General features: G+C 32.9%; 1 protein-coding gene across 2 annotated transcripts; it reads right to left on the bottom strand.

Annotated features, from left to right (window-relative positions):
* Positions 1 to 1,944: 1,944 nt before the first annotated feature.
* LOC143255084 (phenoloxidase-activating factor 2-like) lies at positions 1,945 to 21,088 on the bottom strand. Of its 2 annotated transcripts, none has more exons than XM_076510188.1 (7): positions 20,933 to 21,088; positions 14,767 to 15,005; positions 13,802 to 13,960; positions 11,681 to 11,787; positions 10,525 to 10,796; positions 6,524 to 6,684; positions 1,945 to 4,496 (listed from the first exon to the last, which is right to left on the bottom strand). In XM_076510188.1, the coding sequence occupies exons 2-7, from the start codon at positions 15,001 to 15,003 to the stop codon at positions 4,311 to 4,313; spliced, it is 1,122 nt and encodes a 373-aa protein (XP_076366303.1). In that variant the 5' UTR covers positions 15,004 to 15,005; positions 20,933 to 21,088; the 3' UTR covers positions 1,945 to 4,310. The 2 variants fall into 2 exon arrangements, with proteins under 2 accessions (XP_076366303.1, XP_076366302.1); XM_076510187.1 differs by lacking the exon at positions 20,933 to 21,088 and adding an exon at positions 15,549 to 15,805.
* Between the last annotated feature and the right edge of the window lie 617 nt (positions 21,089 to 21,705).

A 21,705-nucleotide genomic window follows, 5' to 3' on the forward strand; every position in this document is an offset into this window, starting at 1 on the left:
AAGAGTTTAATGTTATATTTTATAATTTGTGTTATAAAGTGTCACTATATTTGGGATATCTACAAAATTTTGAGGTTTCTAAAGTATTTTGTGAGACATCCTAAATGTGGTCGAGGTCACAAATGATATTAATATTTGGTTTTATTTTCTCATAAGAATCTACTGTTTGGTTTTGAATTTTTTGCAAAACTACACGAGAGCTATCCACTCCTAATTTAACAGTGAAAGAATAGAGGGAGGGCAGATGGTTGTCACCACCTACCGCTAATTCTTGAGTTACTCTTTCACCAACGAATAGTGGGATATACCGTAAAGTTATAACGCTCACACGGCTGAAAGGGCTAACTTGTTTTGTGGGACGTGGATACGAACCCCCAACCTACAGATCGCGAGTCAAGCGCCCTCACCACCGAGTTATGCCGAGCCTAATTCCAGTGTGTATAGATGTAATTAAGTACGAATAATTAACACATCAAAGGCTATGACACACTTCCAAATCCTTGAGAACGGCTATAGCATGGCCAGGTGGTTCATATATATTTTAGCCATGGCAGTCAAAGCCCCATAACTTCAGGACTGGTTGCAGGGACCGGATATGGGGAAGGGCATGGGAATATGATTCAGATAGCATCATGATGGCAATGGTAGCTTTAACCGGTTTTTCGAAGCACCAATTTTCAAAACAGATTTGACTTTTATTTTTATTATCTTAACTCTCAAGTTCATGTATTTTATACTACAATCTCTATACACTCTGTAAAGATCCGCTATATATAAACTTAAAGTAATGCAGTTCATAACACCTGTTCTCCCTAGTGATATATACCCACATTTCCACAAAATTCTTTTTTTTTTTTATCAGACCCTTATCTTTTATTAGGTTCTTTCAACGTCTCTAAATTTTTTTCCGTTCTTATTGTGGCTAATATAACATTGCACAACAAAGTTTTTGCTTCTTGAACACTGTTGGGTGTTCCTTAGAGATTTTTGGCTGCTGATCACGAAAATCACATCCAAATTTGCCCATCACGTACCGTTTCATTGAACTCTTTAGTTTTGCTACAATGGAAAAACGATATCAGGGCAACTGGAATCCGCCAATGCTTGTTGACTACTGTTGGACACTGCAATGTGATGTACCGAATATTGAATACAAACGAAAATTAGGAGCAAAACACTTTTAATGATATTGAACTTAATAGCGTATTAAAAACATAAACTCAATTAAATACGTTATTACCGGTAAACAGTTAATTGTGTGTTTCTCAGAGTTCCTATGTGATGAAGCGAAACCAAAACTATATTTGTGTATACCCACCAGGTACCTGTCACAATCAGCAAAAACTTTTCAGGAAGCAAAACTTTTCAAAAAAAATTGTTATGCAGTGTAACTTATCTAAGCTTTAAGAATAACCAAACCAAATACTGTATTCTTATACACAGAGACGTTATGGGAGAAGTGGAAAAACTTGAGGTAACGGAAAGATGAGTTTCAATTATATTATTAAGTCCTCAAAAACCGAATAATATAAATATCAAATTACACTGTATATAATACGCATTTTTTCGTTAAAGGTTCATAACTTCTAAATCATATAAAATATTTTTAAGCACAACTAAATGTATCAAGTAAACTGCTTTCTTTCTTGTACATAAATATTTTTTCACCCTATATTTTCTATTTTTGTGATAATACTTTTGTTCGTTTTGAATTAGCTCCAGAATGTACTTTCACACGTTTGTCGTGTTACCACTGTAACACGCCTGTAAACTGCTGACTTATAGACTTAGAGTTTTTGTTACTCATTATTTTGCATAAAAACCACACAACTGTAAATTTCCAAACTTTCTGTTAACTGCAACCTCTCTCATTAATGTCAAATATAAAAAGTCGAAGCTTAATTTAAAGAATGCGTGAAAAAACACACATAAGATAAATAAATATTCAAGAAGTGAATTTATTATTTCCAAGCCTTAGAGTTCCAATCAGCCATTTCCCCAAATCCTTAACCTTTGTTTGTCTGTTTATCCGTTATCTCCCAGATAATTATTTACTCCGTGATGACGAGAAAACCCACTTGTAGAGAAAATTATACATGTAAAAACGGCTGTTATGGATAAAAAAAAGCACTATGTAGAGGAGCGGACAACGTTCCGACTTTCTTCGATCATCGTCAGTAATCATTTCTTTCTTTGTAAACATGACGATGACCGAAGAAGGTCAAAACGTTGTCCGCTCCTCTACATAGTGCTTTCTCTATTCATACCAACTGTTTTTACATACATAATAATTATTTACTGTTTGTCTATTTGTTCATTATCTCCCAGATAATTATTTACTGTTCACCTATTCATCCATTACCTCCAAAATACTGAACCGTTGTTTTGTCTATTCACCCATTATCTCCCAGATAACTATTTATTGTTTCTCTCACCCATTATCTCACAGATACTTAACTGTTGTTTATCTATTCACTCATTATCTACCAGATAATTATGTATTGTTTGTCTATTCACTCATTATCTACCAGATAATTATGTATTGTTTGTCTGTTCACTTATTATCTCCTAGATACTTAACCGTTGTTTGTCTATTTACTTATTATCTCTCAAGTATTTAATCGCTGTTCAAATTTTCATCTATTTCTCCCGAATCCATATTTAATGTATAACCATCCTTTCAAGTCATTTCTGTTATCTTCAATCACATCTTGCAATATTTTATGCATTGTTTCTCTAATCATTATATTATACGATCTTTCATCAGATGTTTCTCTTGTCACTACATTTTACAATCTTTCATCTGATGTTTCTCTAATCACTATATTAGGTATATTTTTATCTTATGCGATCTGATCACCATCTTATAAAAAATTTTATCTGATGTTTATACAATTTTTTATTTGATGTTTCTATAATCGCCGAATTATACAAACGTTCATCTGATGTATCTCTAATCTCTACCTTGTACAAAATTTTATCTGATGTTCTCTAATCTCTACCTTATACAAAATTTTGTCTGATGTTTTTCTAATTACTATATCATACAAAATTTTATGTGATGTTTTCCTAATTACTATATTACACGAAATTTTATGTGATGTTTCTGTAATTACTATATTATAGAAAGTATTGTCTAAAGTTTCTCTAATTAGTATAATATACAATACTTTATGTGATGTTCCTCTAATCACTAAATTATACAAAATTTTATCTGATATTTCTCTAATCAATAAATTATACAAACGATTATCTGCCGTTACTCTAACCTGTACCTTATAAAATTTTTTTATCTGATGTTTATCTAATCATTAAATTATACAAACGTTCATCTGATGTTTCTCTAATCTCTACCTTACATGAGATTTTATCTGATGTTTTTCTAATTACTATATTATATTATATATATTTTTTTTTTTTTTCTGATGTTTCTTTAATCATTATATTATACAAACATTTTTTTGTATATTTGTCTAGTCGCGATATTATATAAAATTTTACTGTACATTCTCAACACCCAGTCTGTACCCTTCGTTTTGTATTCTATATTCCCAAATCTCAATACCATAACTAAGTCACTCGGGACATTCAGTACGTTTATAGTAGCTATTTTGTTAATGCTATGAAATGTCTACTGTATCCTACTCTCGTAATTCTCAACATATTTTCAAACGTCATCTATTTTACATACTACATTTTCAGTGCAGCTAAAAACCCACTTTTTATACACATGTCAATTATTCTAATGCGATTTACATTTGAATTACGTTAGATTACAGAGTTTTGTTCATTTTGTTAAAATGATATGGCACCAGAAGGAAAAAAATAGTTCTATAACTCCGTTTTTATCTTCTGGTGTCATATCATTGTAACAAAACAAACTTAGGGTACAGACTGGGTGTTGAAAATGTACGGTTTACGTAGTAAGTGTAGAATGTAAAACAAACGTAAGGTATAGACTGGATGTTGATAATGTACGGTAAACGTAGTACATGTAGAATGCAAAACAAACGTATAGTATAGACTGGGTGTTGAGAATGTAGAGTAAACGTAGTAAGTGTAGAATGTAAAACAAACGTAGGGTGTTGATAATGTACAGTAAGCATAGTAAGTGTAGGTAAACGTCTTACGTACCAAAGTAAATAAACATAATACTTGTAGGGAGTTTTTAAGTTAATATTACATACTGTTAGATACAGTATACAAATTTACCAGCATTAAAATTTTGAGAGATAGACGTATGTGAACTTCACTTAAAGATTACACAATGTTATATCATACACCTGAAGTTACATTCTAAATTAGATAACCTAATTAGACCAATATGATTCAATGGACTTTCCAGTGATACTGGTAATCCAAGAAAGATATTTCTGGACTCGTACATAAACTCCTGGTAGTCCTGGCTTTCCACATTCTATTCCCCAGCTTACCAGTCCTGCTAAGCTGTACGTTCCGTCGTGGCGCAAACATGAGAGAGGGCCCCCACCGTCTCCCTGGTTTAAATAGCAAATATATGAATCCGTTCATCAGTCTTAAAATAAATAGCATATATGAGGCTTAGAATAAATTACATATATCAGAATGTATACATTAGACTTAAACTAAATGACATATATATATCAAAATGTGTACAATAAGTTTAGAATGAAACACATATATCGTAATATATACAGTAGATTTAAAATTAAAGACATATATCAGAATATGGTTGGTTGGTTGGTTTGGTGTTTTATGGCACAAAACAGCTAGGCTATCTGCGCCAAACATCCAGTAAAAAGTTAAAATTAAAGTAAAATTAGTAAACTTCATAAAAGGAAATTAAGGTAAAACAAAACAAGTTTTGAATTAAAAACATAAATAGCATTAAATCCAATTTTTATATATATTTTAGGGCCAAAAAATGTAAGAGTAATAAATAAAATTCCTGAATAGTTTTCTATCAACTAATAACTCTATGAACAACTAAAACTTCTATCAACTAATAACCATCAACAACTAATAACTGTATCAGCTAATAACTCTATCAACTAATAATTCTATCTTGTTAGGATAACTGTAGATTGTAGTGGTAGATACATTTTTAAGTAACTCTGGGTTTTTTGTCAGTAACTTCAGTTTATTCTTTATTTTTTGGTTAACTGGTTAGTTGGTTGGTTGATATAGTGTTTTATGGCAAGAAAAAAGCTATCTGCACCAAACGTCCAGTAAAAGGTAAAAATAAAGTAAATGTAGTAACATTCATAAAAGGAAATTAAGGTAAAACAAAACAAAGTTTAAAAAACATAAATAGCATAAAACCAATGTTTACATCTAGTCTACAACGTCAAGAGAAAAACTACAGTAATACAAGTTGTAAAGGACTTTTTGTAGCATAACTGTAATTATCATAACTCACCAGGATGACTAACAGGTAAGTACAAAAACTACAGTGAGTCACCTGAAGTTGGCCTTTCTAGTACAGGTTCCGAGTTATCTGACGTTACGGCTATTTTCTAATTTCAAATCGAATTAGATGGTCTTTGATTCTTAAAAATGAATCACGTTAAAAAGGTCTAATGTATAAATTAGAAAACTTAAATAGCATTAAAAAGATTAATGGTTTTAAAAAAAAACTAAAACCATTTCCAAGGTGGAAAATGCCACCATCACCAATAACACTGTCTAACGTTATGGACAGACCTTGGAACAGAACATGTTTAAAATGGTGCCATCGTTGAGAGTCATAACGACAGCAAGACAGTAAAATGTGGCTTATTGTAAAAGTAAAATAAAATTGACAATTCAATAGGTTAGGTTCCTGAACGATTCACTGTCCTAAAACTACAAAAGATGACTATATAGCCTTTGTTAAACAAGCTCACAATGTTAACGTATCAAGTAAACATACTTTGGGAACAGTGGTCAGGTTCTAATCAGTTCATTTTATTATTACCTTCAATGTATACTAGTTTAACAAGTACTTTATTTTCTTGCTTTTGAAGTTCATAGGTAATGCTGTGTTGTAATCTACAGACTGCATAATTATTTTCCTGACTCATGACATGTACATGGTTTACTGACGTCACGGCAGTACGTATTGCAACGCTAAGCGTCACTTGTGTGAAAGGGATCACCTGTTTTAATTACTCGCATCACTAGACAGTAATGTGTTGTTTGTCAGTCAGTTGGGAGACACTAAAACAACCGACAGACAATACACTACTGTCTATTGATGCGAGTGGTTAAAGTGGGCACTTTGGAGGAAATAACCTAGAGTAAATTAACAACATTTAAATTTGCTTCATTTATTTTTTTACCGACAACACTCGACCACCAATAACGCAGTCATAGTTTACTGACTCTCTTTTTAAATACTCATCTTACAAAAACGTTAGTTCTCCGCCCCCTCCACTTCCAAATAAAACTAACGTGTTTCAAATATTTATTCATCTTCGTGCCTACTTGTAAAGTCTTAAGTCTCCAGCATTCCGGCACAAATGAAGCCAACGATTTTATAATATTTCTATTTTTTCATTCCTACCTTGCAAGAGTCTTCATCCTTCCCGCCCCCAGCACAGATGAATCCATCGTGCAGATGATAATAAGGCCCAAGAAACGTACTTCTTAACAGCTCTTCGCATAAGGTATTAAAAATGACAGGAACACGGATTTCCCTCATCAAATTTGTGTAACGGCCGTCCTCTAGTGAAAGGATTTAAATACGAATTTTCGTAATACAGAGCTAGCTTGTCGTACCTTTCAGGACATTATATTGTTATCTCAAATGTTTCCTTTTACTACCCTTTCTATGACCAAATATATTTCATAACTTACAAATTAAAATATGCATAATCAATAGATATCAAATAATAACTAAATATTGTAAAATATCCATTATAATTTTTTCAGTCACAGCGCAAGTTCTCGAGACACACACAAAATATAAGAACCTTTCTTCAGTTTATAAAATCGGCTTCCATTGAAGTTAATGTAATCGAATAAATAATATTTTAAAACAAATGTTGCTTTATATGCTTTCGAAGTATCTGATGACTCAATATGGAACCCCGAGGGTTGTTAGTAATAAAATTAAAAAGCGTAGAGCTCCCCAGTGATACAACGGTATGTCTGCGGGCTAAAACCGGATTTCGATACTCGTTGTGTAGTTTTGTAATAAATTCTTTAAAAAATAAAATAAGCAAAAAAGTTTACAACGTTAGTGCTAACAACACAACCCTTCTCGTTGAAGCGAGTTAGTTGAAGGCCCCTGATGGTGGGTATGGTATTGTGTAGCTTTGGATTTAACACTCCTACGAAAAGACGTTTCTAGTCCTGATTTCTCCAAGCCCGTTCCCCTGGCTGTGGTTTCGCTAGATAGTAGATAGGGACAGTGGGAATCTCGTTAATCCATTCATTAATGGATTTAAATGGCAATTTCATTTAAATACAAAATTATTAGCCTAATATTAATAACCTTTCAAGTTGCTCTGGGGCCTATTAGGCCCCACTTTTCGTAGGAGTGTTAACAATAAATTCAACCAATTTATAAAATACTTTAGCTTAAAATAAAAGTTCATTTCGTGAAATAAAATATTTTTGTTAGTTTCAGATGAATACTTCGGAAAAGCAGGTTGGAAAGAGAGGGTTAGTAACTGATATCTTCCAACATAGCAGAACTTAAAAGCCTTATTTAAACTCCACAAAATCGCGATATTTTCCAATATGGAGGGGCCCGGCATGGCCAAGCATGTTAAGGTGTTAGACTCGTAATCCGAGGGTCACGGGTTCGAATCCCGGACACACCAAACATGCTCGCCCTCCGAGCTGTGGGGTCGTTATAATATGACGGTCAATCCCACTATTCGTTGATAAAAGAGTAGCCCAAGAGTTGGCGGTGGGTAGTGAGGACTAGCTGCCTTCCCTCTAGTCTTACACTGCTAAATTAGGGACGGCTAGCGCAGATAGCCCTCGAGTAGCTTTGCGCGAAGTTAAAAAAAAATCCATTATGACAGAAGCAAAAGGCCTTAATGAAACCTGACAGGTCCATATAGAAGTACCAGCTGGCACTCTTTGCTGTCGAAATTGCCTCGCAACATATAGAAGAAAAAAAACTTGTATGAAAGTAACTTCAAACATTTTTCAAGTCACTAAGCTGTTTGGTTGACGAATTAACGCTGTTGACAGAAACTGAAGTAAGAAAGGTGATTGAATTAAACAAATTCGTAGATATTGGTTTAAATATGATAAAAACTTGCAAACATGCATTAATAACACTTAAAATCTATTATTTATTATTTAATATCTCTTCTCCTAAAGGTATTTAATACTGATATTTATTATTTAATATCCCTTCTCCTAAAGGTATTTAATACTGATATTTATTATTTAATATCCCTTCTCCTAAAGGTATTTAATACTGATATTTATTATTTAATATCCCTTCTCCTAAAGGTATTTAATACTGATATTTATTATTTAATATCCCTTCTCCTAAAGGTATTTAATACTGATATTTATTATTTAATATCCCTTCTCCTAAAGGTATTTAATACTGATATTTATTATTTAATATCCCTTCTCCTAAAGGTATTTAATACTGATATTTATTGTTTAATATCCCTTCTCCTAAAGGTATTTAATACTGATATTTATTATTTAATATCTCTTCTCCTAAAGGTATTTAATACTGATATTTATTATTTAATATCTCTTCTCCTAAAGGTATTTAATACTGATATTTATTATTTAATATCCATTCTCCTAAAGGTATTTAATACTGATATTTATTATTTAATATCTCTTCTCCTAAAGGTATTTAATACTGATATTTATTATTTAATATCCATTCTCCTAAAGGTATTTAATACTGATATTTATTATTTAATATCTCTTCTCCTAAAGGTATTTAATACTGATATTTATTATTTAATATCACTTCTCCTAAAGGTATTTAATACTAATATTTATTATTTAATATCACTTCTCCTGAAGGTATTTAATAATGGTATTTATTATTTAATATCCCTTCTCCTAAAGGTATTTAATAATGGTATTTATTATTTAATATCCCTTCTCCTAAAGGTATTTAATACTGATATTTATTATTTAATATCCCTTCTCCTAAAGGTATTTAATACTGATATTTATTATTTAATATCCCTTCTCCTAAAGGTATTTAATACTGATGTTTATTATTTAATATCCATTCTCCTAAAGGTATTTAATACTGATATTTATTATTTAATATCTCTTCTCCTAAAGGTATTTAATACTGATATTTATTATTTAATATTCCTTCTCCTAAAGGTATTTAATACTAATATTTATTATTTAATATCTCTTCTCCTAAAGGTATTTAATAATGGTATTTATTATTTAATATCCCTTCTCCTAAAGGTATTTAATACTGATATTTATTATTTAATATCCCTTCTCCTAAAGGTATTTAATACTGATATTTATTATTTAATATCTCTTCTCCTAAAGGTACTTAATACTGATATTTATTATTTAATATCCCTTCTCCTGAAAGTATTTAATAATGGTATTTATTATTTAATATCCCTTCTCCTAAAGGTATTTAATACTGATATTTATTATTTTATATCTCTTCTCCTAAAGGTATTTAATACTGATATTTATTATTTCATATCCCTTCTCCTGAAGGTATTTAATAATGGTATTTATTATTTAATATCACTTCTCCTGAAGGTATTTAATAATGGTATTTATTATTTAATATCCCTTCTCCTAAAGGTATTTAATACTGATATTTATTATTTAATATCCCTTCTCCTAAAGGTATTTAATACTGATATTTATTATTTAATATCCCTTCTCCTAAAGGTATTTAATACTGATATTTATTATTTAATATCTCTTCTCCTAAAGGTATTTAATACTGATATTTATTATTTAATATCTCTTCTCCTAAAGGTATTTAATACTGATATTTATTATTTAATATCTCTTCTCCTAAAGGTATTTAATAGTGATATTTATTATTTAATATCTCTTCTCCTAAAGGTATTTAATACTGATATTTATTATTTAATATCTCTTCTCCTAAAGGTATTTAATACTGATATTTATTATTTAATATCTCTTCTCCTAAAGGTATTTAATACTGATATTTATTATTTAATATCTCTTCTCCTAAAGGTATTTAATACTGATATTTGTTTCCCCAAAATTACAGTATCTCCATGGGTCCATGATTCACTCAACATACATTTTCTTCAAACAATACAGGCCCGGCATGACCAGGTGGGTTAAGGCGCTCGACTCGCAATCTGAGGGTCGCGGGTCCGATTCCCCGTCGCACCAAACATGCTTGCCCTTTCAGCCGTGGGGGCGTTATGTAATGGCCAATCCCACTATTCGTTGGTTATATAGTAGCCCAAAAGTTGGTGATGACTAGCTGCCTTCCCTCTAGTCTTACACTGTTAAATTAGGGACGGTCGGCGCAGATAGACCTCGTGTAGCTTTGCGTGAAATTCAAAAATAAAGAAACAAACAATAACACACCTATTAGCTACTTACGAAAACTGTCTTTTCCCCAGCCAGTGACTACACAGCTATCTCCATCAAACACATCCTCAAGATGTGGAAGACAAATGGGACTGATATGAGGCTGATAAGAAACGTCATTAACAAGGCGAAGTACAGCAATATCATTCCACAGACTGGTGGCATCAAAAGATGGGTGAATAAAGATATGTTGGACGTTATAATCTTGATGAGGATATGGCTCGTCTTTGTGTTGAGTGTCCCATTCACCTAGCCGGATCCTCAGAGGAAACTGGTTCTCCTCTCTAATCATTAAGTGATAAGAGTGAATCAACGATTAACAGTAACGTTGTGATAACACTCTAACAATGATTAACAGTAACAATGTAGTAACACTGTATTAATGAGTGGTAACGTCGTAGTAACACTGTAACAATGATTAACAATAACGTTGGACTAACATTCTATCAATGATTAGCACTAACTTTGTAGTAACACTGTAACAATGATTAACACTAATGTTGTAATAATACTGTAACAATGATTAACAGTAACGTTGTAATAACATCGTATCAATGATTAATACTGACGTTGTAGTAACACTGTATCAATGAATAATGCTGACGTTGTAGTAACACTATATCAATATTTGACAGTAACGTTGTAGTAACATTGTATCAATGATTAAAAGTAAAGTTGTAGCAACATTGTAACAATGATTAACACTAACGTTGTACTAACATTCTATCAATGATTAACACTAACGTTGTGGTAACACTGTAACAATGATTAACAGTAATGTTGTAGTAACAGTGTTAATGAATAATAACGTTGTAGTAACACTGTAACAATGATTAAGAGTAACATTGTAGTACCACTGTATCAATGATTAAAAGTAACGTTGTAGTAACATTGTATCAATGATTAACAGTAATGTTGTAATAACATTCTATCAATGATTAACACTAAAGTTGTAGTAACACTTTATTAATGAGTAGTAACGTCGTAGTAACACTGTATCAATGATTAACAGTGACGTTGTAGTAACACTGTGTGAATGATTAAGAGTAACATTGTAGTAGCATTGTATCAATGATTAAAAGTAACGTTGTAGTAACACTGTATCACTGATTAACAGTAACGTAGTAACACTGTATCAATGATTAACAGTAACGTTGTAGTAACATACGTGAACTTCTTCACGCAGTGTGCCACAGTTAACACATGTCTGGAATCAATTAATGTAGCTCCACACAGGAAGATGGTCAACTTGTTCTCCACCTTTAAAACAGCGCCCTGAAGAAATAAAAATAAATTGTTACATCGAAGACAAACCTTTAGCTTCAAATGAAAAATGAATGGATTCCGATGTTAGTAACAAAATACAAGGAATTTTAAAAGAAACTATAATACTATAGATAATATTATAGAATGTTATAGTTTCTAGTTGTCATGACAAAAATTAAAGCGATTAAATCAAGTTTGTGCTACCATAAGGAAATGTTATTAATGTGAAACTTATCCAGTCTTCTTTTACCATCAGGAAATGTTATTAATGTGAAACTTATCCAGTCTTCTTTTACCATCAGGAAATGTTATTAATGTGAAACTTATCCAGTCTTCTTTTACCATCAGGAAATGTTATTAATGTGAAACTTATCCAGTCTTCTTTTACCATCAGGAAATGTTATTAATGTGAAACTTATCCAGTATTCTTTTACCATCAGGAAATGTTATTAATGTGAAACTTATCCAGTCTTCTTTTACCATCAGGAAAGGTTATTAATGTGAAACTTATCCAGTCTTCTTTTACCATCAGGAAAGGTTATTAAAATAAATTTACCAAATGTATTTTTTCACTAACTTAGAATATTCACAACAAACGCAAACTAACGTGGCAGTGGTTCAGTTTAGAGAGAGAGAAATCAGAAGAATTCTCTCTCCAACTGGGGTGTTCAGGAGCGTTGTGGTTCCTCTTCGTCCCCTTTCGTGAAAGGTTATTGAATTTAGCTTTTTATTTATTTATTTATTTTTATTTTTATTTATTATTATTAACTCTTTTTGGGTGAAGGAGTGAAGTTGGCCATAATTAATATCATTCATGAACAAGGCCAAGGTAGCACTGGAGAAAACAGCCAAATCCCGTCCCGAAAGGCAGTTGTCATAGTAAATGTGAACTCAAACGACCCGATTCAGGGAAAGGCAATAAAGTTGCCTAGGCTGGGATCTAAAGATCCAATGCCTTAGTTTTTGCTGTAGGGGGAAACGGGAACTCCCCGAGAAAAACCCACTTTCACAGGACAGGCGCCGAAAGTTTTACCTGTCCTGTGCCCGAGACCTGAAAAAGAAAATACATAGTTTATACGTGAGTTTTGTCCTTTAAGTTTTTTGTTTTGTGATTTGTGATTCTTGAAATATGTTGTATGGTGAAATAAATTTGGTTGGTGCACTGGTTAATTTATGGAGTGATGCCGTTAGTTTGTTTCTGTGTTCTGCTTTTAAATAGTATTTGTGTGATATTTTTGTTAGTCTATTTCTTATTGTTTGTATGTTGCTGATTGTATATAGTTTACTGGAGTGAATGATGGTAGACTGAATGCAGATCTTAGTATTTTGTTTTGTTGAACTTGGGTTTTCTGGAGTGTGTTATTTGACATATTATATGTGACTTGACATCCATACTCTATTAGTGGACGGATGTGAGCCTTGTATATTTGTTTAATGGTATTTGGTGAGCATTTGGAGTGTTTGCTGGTTAAAGTCATTAAGTGTGAAATACGTTTTCTAATTGATGAGTGTATGTTGTTAACATATTTTTTCCATGTTAGTTTTGTGTCGAAAGTGATGCCAAGGAATGTAATGTTTTTGCTCATGTTAATGGGCGTATTTCCAAGTGATAGTTTTATTTTTTCTAGATTTTTTCTTTGTTTTTTTAGTTTCCTGTAGAAGGTGATTGCTTGTGTTTTGGTTGGATTTAAAACTGCTCTCCACTTATTACTCCAGGCCGAGACTGTGTTCAGTGATTCTTGCACGCGAGACATGGCCATTACTGGGTTTCTGGAGGTGCTCCAGATGGCGATGTCGTCTGCGTATTGTGAATTATGAGTGTATGTTAAATTGGGGAAAGGTATGTCGCTGACAAAAATAATATACAGTAGTGTATTCACAACAATCTTTACTCGTTGTGTTTTATTCTATAAGTAAATATCAAACCAAACCGATTAAAGTGTTTAACGACTCTTCTTAAAATAGTTATTTCGGTGAAATACAGGATTACTTAAAGGTAACTTAAATAACAACAAACGTCTACCTGCCAAGGCCATTTTCCAAAAGCTGCATGACCATCATTTGGTGGTGTAAGACTTCCAATGATGGATCCCTGGATTTGGGCTACTCCGCACTGTTGAGATGTTCGTTGATGGGAGAGGCAACATACATCATACTCTTTACACTTTGATCGTTGTGAAACCTACAGACACATTACACAGTGTAGTAACTACAGACACATCTCTCACTGTAGTAACTACAGCCACCATTACTCAGTGTAGTAACTACAGACATATTACACAGTGTAGTACCTACTGACACTTTACACAGTGTAGTAACTACAACCACCATTACTCAGTGTAGTAACTACAGACACATTACTCAGTGTAGTAACTACAGACACATTTCTCAGTGTAGTAACTACAGCCACCATTACTAAATGTAGTAACTACGGACACATTTCTCAGTGTAATAACTACAGCCACCATTACTCAGTGTAGTAACTACAGACACATTACTCATTGTAGTAACTATCAACATGTTCCTCAACATATTTCAGTGTAGACACAGAAATAGCTATATTTATTTCACTAAATGTATTTAACATATTCACTCTTACACATTTTGAAAACTAACTATTAACAACGACTGTCTGTTTGTTTTATATAATTTCTGGTAAAGCTATTCGAGGCGAGGGCTATCGGTGCTAGCCGTCCCTAATTTAAAAGTGATATTAGAATAAATGCAACTTCACCCAGTACCAGAGCGTTATGTCTATAGACTTGCAACGCTAGAAATCAGTTTCGATACCCGTGGTGGGCAGAGCAGAAATGGCCCATTGCGTAACTCTGTGCTTAACCCCGAAGAAGCAATAAATGCAACTAGTGTAAACCTAATGTCAGCTCTCGAGCGACTATTAATCAACAAATAACGGGATTTTCTGTAAAACTGTTGAGTAGTGATTTCCATAATTTAATTTCACACATCACTTTATAGCGAACCCCTTACCTTTCCGCGAGCATTGAGTAGACCCCTTCCGTCTGTGACGATGTTCCTGTTACTACAAAATGCTGCGGGTAAACAAACACAAGTTTCATCTGTTCTTTCAGATTCTGGTAGATAATATCTGCTCTTCCTGTCGGGCCACCTCTGGTTATCATGGTATCCAAAGGATAGTCTTAAATCATCACCAGAGGCCACAGTAATCAATGTAAGTAGTATAAGAAATGTGAGAACTTGCTTCATATCTGTAAAGAGGAATAAATTCAGAGCTGAGTACACCAGTCATCGTATTATGAACTACGTATGGAAATTCAAAGATAAACATACACTGATTTTCCTTTTTCTATGCACTTTTTTTTTTAAAGAATGACCTACACGACGTAATTACTAAATTTCCGGGTGCGATCATCTCAGTATATAGACAGTGAAAGGTGAAGCTTTGTTAATAGAAGGGAACAAATATTAAAATAGAGTAATAACAGTACGATAACGAACTGATATCGTCATCACATTCAACATGTTCTAACATGCATGAAACATTAAAACTCAAAATAGGGGATAATAGAGTGTTGGATACTTTAGAAACCCGATGTCAAGTTGAGGTGAATAATATGGGAGAGTTTACTTATCAGCTGATTCATGTATAGTTTAACTTCTAACTCTGTTGTCACCATTTGCAGAATTGATTAGAGACAAGGTCTGTAAGATGTATAACTCTGTTCTCTACCTACAACTGGATCAATAAATAAAGTTGGTAAACGTCTCATCTGTATAACTCTGTTCTCTACCTGCAACTGGATCCATAAATAAAGTTGGTAAACGTCTCATCTGTATAACTCTGTTCTCTACCTACAACTGGATCAATAAACAAAGTTGGTTCCTCATCCAGTATTTGAAAGTTGTAGTTAATTAACTTTTAGCATTATTGTCACACTTCATACTCTCAAACCTGGGACTATTTATCCTACAATATATTTTTGTGTGAAATAAATTAGGCTAGCTTTCTACTCTAGTAGGCATGCAAGATACAACTGTAGTTACTGATTATTATGGCGTACCCACACTTGCCACAAAAATGCTTCAACTAATGACCACCTTATTAAGTGAAACTTTCTTTTGTTCACCCACTCCTCTCACGTGACGACCTCAGTAAAACAATAGTTTAGTGACACAGAAGAAGGAATTTCCCTCCACACCTCTTCCTCATATTAAAACCAGATAATCCACTAGAAAAGTGGAACAAGAGAAATTACCACCAGAACTGTCTTTATATGAGACCAATACCATATAGAACATATTGTCTTGAAAACTGTCACTAGGTTTGTGTTTATATGAGACGAACACCGATAGAACATGATATTTGATAAATTATCACTAGGTTTGTGTTTATAAGAGGCCAATACGGTATACACAACATGAAATCAGTTTAAAAATTGTCACTAGGTTTCTTGATGACGAGAAACCCACTTGGAATGAAAATGTATCTCAGATACATAGTCACTAAGTTTGTGTTTATATGAGACCAATACCATATATAGAAGACGAAATCATTGTGGTTTTTGTACGAGACCGATACCATATACAGAATACGTTATTACTTGAATTTGTGTCTAAAATAAAAGTTTAAAGGTCAAAAGGTTGTTTTGTGTTCTGCATATAAATGTTTATTACCAATCTTTTCCACTAAGTATATACATTGTTCCTGAAATCACTACAAAGTAAACATTATGTTTTTATTAAGTATAATGAGGTACATGTTTTTAACTTTTCACGTTCTTCAAATAACTAATTAAAATTCTTGAAAAATGGACGTACTTAGTTACTCAACTCGTTAGTTCGCTACGTTAGATCAGTGTTAGTTACATTCGTTAATCTTCACTCTTACGTTGTGGTTCCATATTCTAATCATTATTTAGCCAATGGTTATACATTTGTTTGTTTGATCCAGTTTCTGTGTGATAGTTTCTTGGGGTGAAGTCCTGCTTATTTCTAGGCTTAAGGATCCTTGTGCAATTTAGTTATATTTGGGAAAGAATAAGAATTATAATAACTGACCGATAGCTGACCACATAACCATAGACAACACCCAAATAATAAATAAAGAAACAAACATAAACAAACGGAAAATTAAAGAAGCCTTACTTATACAACAACTCAAGCCCAAAATAAACCAATAAAAGGGAACACCTTTATACCTATATTAATAATATAATATAATCAAACATTTAAGCACGCCCTCTACATTCCTATATTCAGATACACAGCCCCCTTCAAACATGTGGTCAGCTATCGGTCAGTTACCTCTTTCTTTCTTTGTGAACCTGACGATGACTGAAGAAAGACAGTGACGCAGATAATCTGGAACTGTTATCTATTGCAATAGAAATGTTACCACGTTTAGTTTGTTTGTTTGTTTGTTTGTTTTGGAATTTCGCACAAAGCTACTCGAGGGCTATCTGTGCTAGCCGACCCTAATTTAGCAGTGTAAGACTAGAGGGAAGGCAGCTAGTCATCACCACCCACCGCCAACTCTTGGGCTACTCTTTTACCAACGAAAAGTGGGATTGACCGTCACATTATACGCCCCCACGGCTGGGAGGGCGAGCATGTTTAGCGCGACGCGGGCGCGAACCCGCGACCCTCGGATTACGAGTCGCACGCCTTACGCGCTCGGCCTCCATGTTTAGAAAGTGTGTTACTATTATTATTATTCCTGTCTTGTCCGGTTCCTCCACTTTGAGGCCTATCTATAAAAATATTAAATTCGCCAGTTTGATAAATAATTCAATGATTATTAGTTGTACGAATAAATATTTGTTTTATTAAATTCACTTTTTGCTTACTTTATCTTCTGTCGTGTTAAATAACTTTCTTTACGTAACATTTCCTGTGTATTTTTGTTTGTCTATAGTGAGTTTCGACGCTACATATTGTCCTTGATTTAATGATTAAAGTTTTCTTTAACAAGTGAATATTTAGCATTTTTTGTAAAATTGAGTAACACATGGTGAACGATAGGTTAACATATTACGTCACACAGCAAAAGCTGTGAAGCTTATAGTCGAAGAAACAAAACGCTTTCGTTATCATTAAGTAGACTGGACTTCGCATTAAAAAAAATCAAGTAATAAAAACCACAGGCACCGATAGAACTATAAAGGGAATTAGGGTGGGTTAGCAATACAATATGTATCTGAACATGTTTTATTTGGTTTAATACCAAGAAACTTCCATATTGTATATTACTCTCAAATGTCACGGGATGAATAAAATTGAAATTATTTCATAACCATACACTCGGTTATAAATTATATTAGATGTGTCATCAGTTTTCAGTTCCTTTCTCTGACCAGTACTTTACACCGACAAGCTAAGGTTTCGGATAATTTAAATGAAATCAGTAACACCGCGAAGCACACAGTCAACACTTAGTTTCCCATTATTGTCTGTACATTGTTGTATATCCCTGTAACCTAGCAACTACTATATTGTCAACACTTACTTTCCCATTATTGTCTGTACATTATTGTATATCCCTGTAACCTAGTAACTACTATACTGTCAACACTTACTTTCCAATTATTGTCTGTACATTGTTGTATATCCCTGTAACCTAGCAACTACTATACTGTCAACACTTAGTTTCCCATTATTGTCTGTACATTGTTGTATATCCCTGTAACCTAGCAACTACTATACTGTCAACATTTAGTTTCCCATCATTGTCTGTACGTTGTTGTATATCCCTGTAACCTAGCAACTACTATACTGTCAACACTTACTTTCCATTATTGTCTGTACATTGTTGTGTATATCCCTGTAACTGGTAACTACTATACTGTCAACACTTGCTTTCCAGTTATTGTCTGTACGTTGTTGTGTAATCCCATTATTGTCTGTACATTGTTGTATATCCCTGTAACCTAGCAACTACTATACTGTCAACATTTAGTTTCCCATCATTGTCTGTACATTGTTGTATATCCCTGTAACCTAGCAACTACTATACTGTCAACACTTAGTTTCCCATTATTGTCTGTACATTGTTGTATATCCCTGTAACCTAGCAACTACTATACTGTCAACAGTGATGACGAGAAACCCACTTGTTGTCTGTACATTGTTGTATATCCCTGTAACCTAGCAACTACTATACTGTCAACATTTGGTTTCCCATCATTGTCTGTACATTGTTGTATATCCCTAACCTAGCAACTACTATACTGTCAACACTTGGTTTCCCATTATTGTCTGTACATTGTTGTATATCCCTGTAACCTAGCAACTACTATACTGTCAACACTTACTTTCCCATTATTGTCTGTACATTGTTGTATATCCCTGTAACCTAGCAACTACTATACTGTCAACACTTACTTTCCCATCATTGTCTGTACATTGTTGTATATCCCTGTAACCTAGCAACTACTATACTGTCAACACTTACTTTCCCATTGTTGTATGTATCGTGTTGTATATCCCTGTAACCGTAACGACTAAGCCACTAGTGATCTTTCTATAAATTGGATTTCGAGTGCACACCAGAAAGAAGTCTTGAAGAGAATGAGCAGGAAAAATGACACCTCAGCCTAATTTGCTAAACATATGGAAAGACATGCATGTTTTTTTTATAACATGATGCTCCACGTGGAATGTTGGATTCTTTGGTACACAGCCAATTCTTAGATGAGGGAAGATATAGAAATCATGTTAAAGTTGAGTAGATGCGCATCTTTAAAGGAAGATTTTAGGTTGGCAAGGAAATTTCAAGAAATTATACATGCAAATAAACAAGTAAAAGTACCATCCAAGGACTTTGGAAACGTCAGCTCCATCTGCTGGAAAACTATAAGAACTGAAACGAGAACCGATAATTAAACAACTAGTTATTTAAAGTGGAAAATGTAAACTAGAGAGTAAACGATACAGTTGCAAGTCAAAAACAAACATTGCCGGAAACTGGAAACAAAAGTTAAAAATGAAATTCTCGAAATAACAGTAAGAAGAACGGAGTTTATACAAATGTGGAAATATAGACCTTACACCAAGCAACAAGATATTATTGTCACAGCACGCAACAAGATATCATTGTTACAACAAGCAATAAGATATAATTGTTACAACAAGCAACAAAATATATTTGTTACAACAAACAAGATATATTCTTATAACAAACAACAATATATCTTTGTTACGACAAACAAGACATATTCTTATAACAAACAATATATCTTTGTTACGACAAACAAGATATATTCTTATAACAAACAACAAGATATCGATGTTACAAGAATAAAATATATCTTTGTTACAACAAACAACACGACATTATTGTTACAACAAGCAACAAGATATTGTTGTTACATACAATAAGCAGCAAGATATCATTGTTACAACAAAATATTATTGTTAAAACAAGCAGCAATATACCATTGTTATAATAAGCAGCAAGATATACAAGAAGCAGCAATATATCAATGCTATAACAAGGAGTAATATATCATTGTAACAACAAGCAACAAGATATTATTGTTGTGATAACATGTATGATATTGTCCAGTTTTGTCTGTTGTGATAACATGTATGATATTGTCCAGTTTTGTCTGTTATGATATCATGTGTGATATTGTCCAGTTTTGTCTGTTGTGATAACATGTATGATATTGTTCAGTTTTGTCTGTTGTGTTAACATGTATGATATTGTCCAGTTTTGTCTGTTGTAATATCACGTATAAAATTGTCCAGTTTCGTCTGTAGTGATATCATCTATAATATTTTCCAGTTTTGTCGGTTGTGATATCATGTATGATATTAATATGTACCTGAAAACTTCTTGTAGAACAACATTTAAGATATTGTTTGATAAAGTTTTTTATGGAATTCAAAAATCAAAGACGAAACTCACTAGGAAATGTTATAAGATTTGTTTAAAGATAACTGATAAGTAATAACAGTAGGGGAATATGCTTGCTTGTAAAATACAAATTTCTGGTAGCATATGAGAGATTAAGACAGGAACAGATTCTTTAAGAAGTTATTTTACTTTGAATAAATTGTCTTAAAGTTATTTAACTGTTTATATGTCTAAAATGCTAATGTATTCATACCAATATGTTTTGCACATCTATAAAACTGTGTGACAAACACGGAATCAGTTTTAAAAGAAACTTACCAACACTGGCCACAACTCCGACACGACTTGATGCTTCAACTATACGTTGTTGTCCTTGACTGTGCTAAGAGCGTGAATCACGTGATTAACCACCTGAAGCTATATGTGACTACGGTTGTCCGTTTTTCATGTATGAAGAGAATCTCTTCCACAAAAGACTCGTCTTCAACTTTGGTGATGACGAGAAACCCGCTTGAAGTAAAAATGTATCTCAGGATGGCTAGTATGGGTGTTAACACTTTTATTAATAAAGTAGAAAACAACGTTTCGACCTTCTTAGGATATCTTAACCTGAAGATGACGTAAGAAGGTCTAAACATTGTTTTCTGTGTTATTAGTAAAAGTGTTAATATTCATACCAGCCGTCCTGAGATATGTTTCAACTTAATCGTATCTTTCAATCTAGAGAAGATCACAGATGCTCTCTGAGGCTTATATAACACAGCGATTTTATATATTATATATCAGACAGATAACTGCTAACTGAGCAAACACTGCTCAACCAACGACAAAGATTCATTGTATTTAAACACAATAAAACTTGAATACTATATTCAACAATTTAAATGAAAGAGAATAGAATTCAGGTTTTTAACAAACTGCTAAAATTTAAAATGTTTATAAGACAACTTATTTTTAATAGTGGTTTTGGAATTAAACTCTATATGGTATTAGTTTCCCTAAGTTTTGTTAGCCAGTGGTAAGAGCAGTATGTTTGCGAACTTACAGGACTAGAAACAAGTTTCGATACGGTACTTTGTGTAACTTGTGCT

This window comes from Tachypleus tridentatus, chromosome 7 (genome assembly GCF_004210375.1).
Source record: "Tachypleus tridentatus isolate NWPU-2018 chromosome 7, ASM421037v1, whole genome shotgun sequence".
Taxonomy (NCBI): domain Eukaryota; kingdom Metazoa; phylum Arthropoda; class Merostomata; order Xiphosura; family Limulidae; genus Tachypleus; species Tachypleus tridentatus.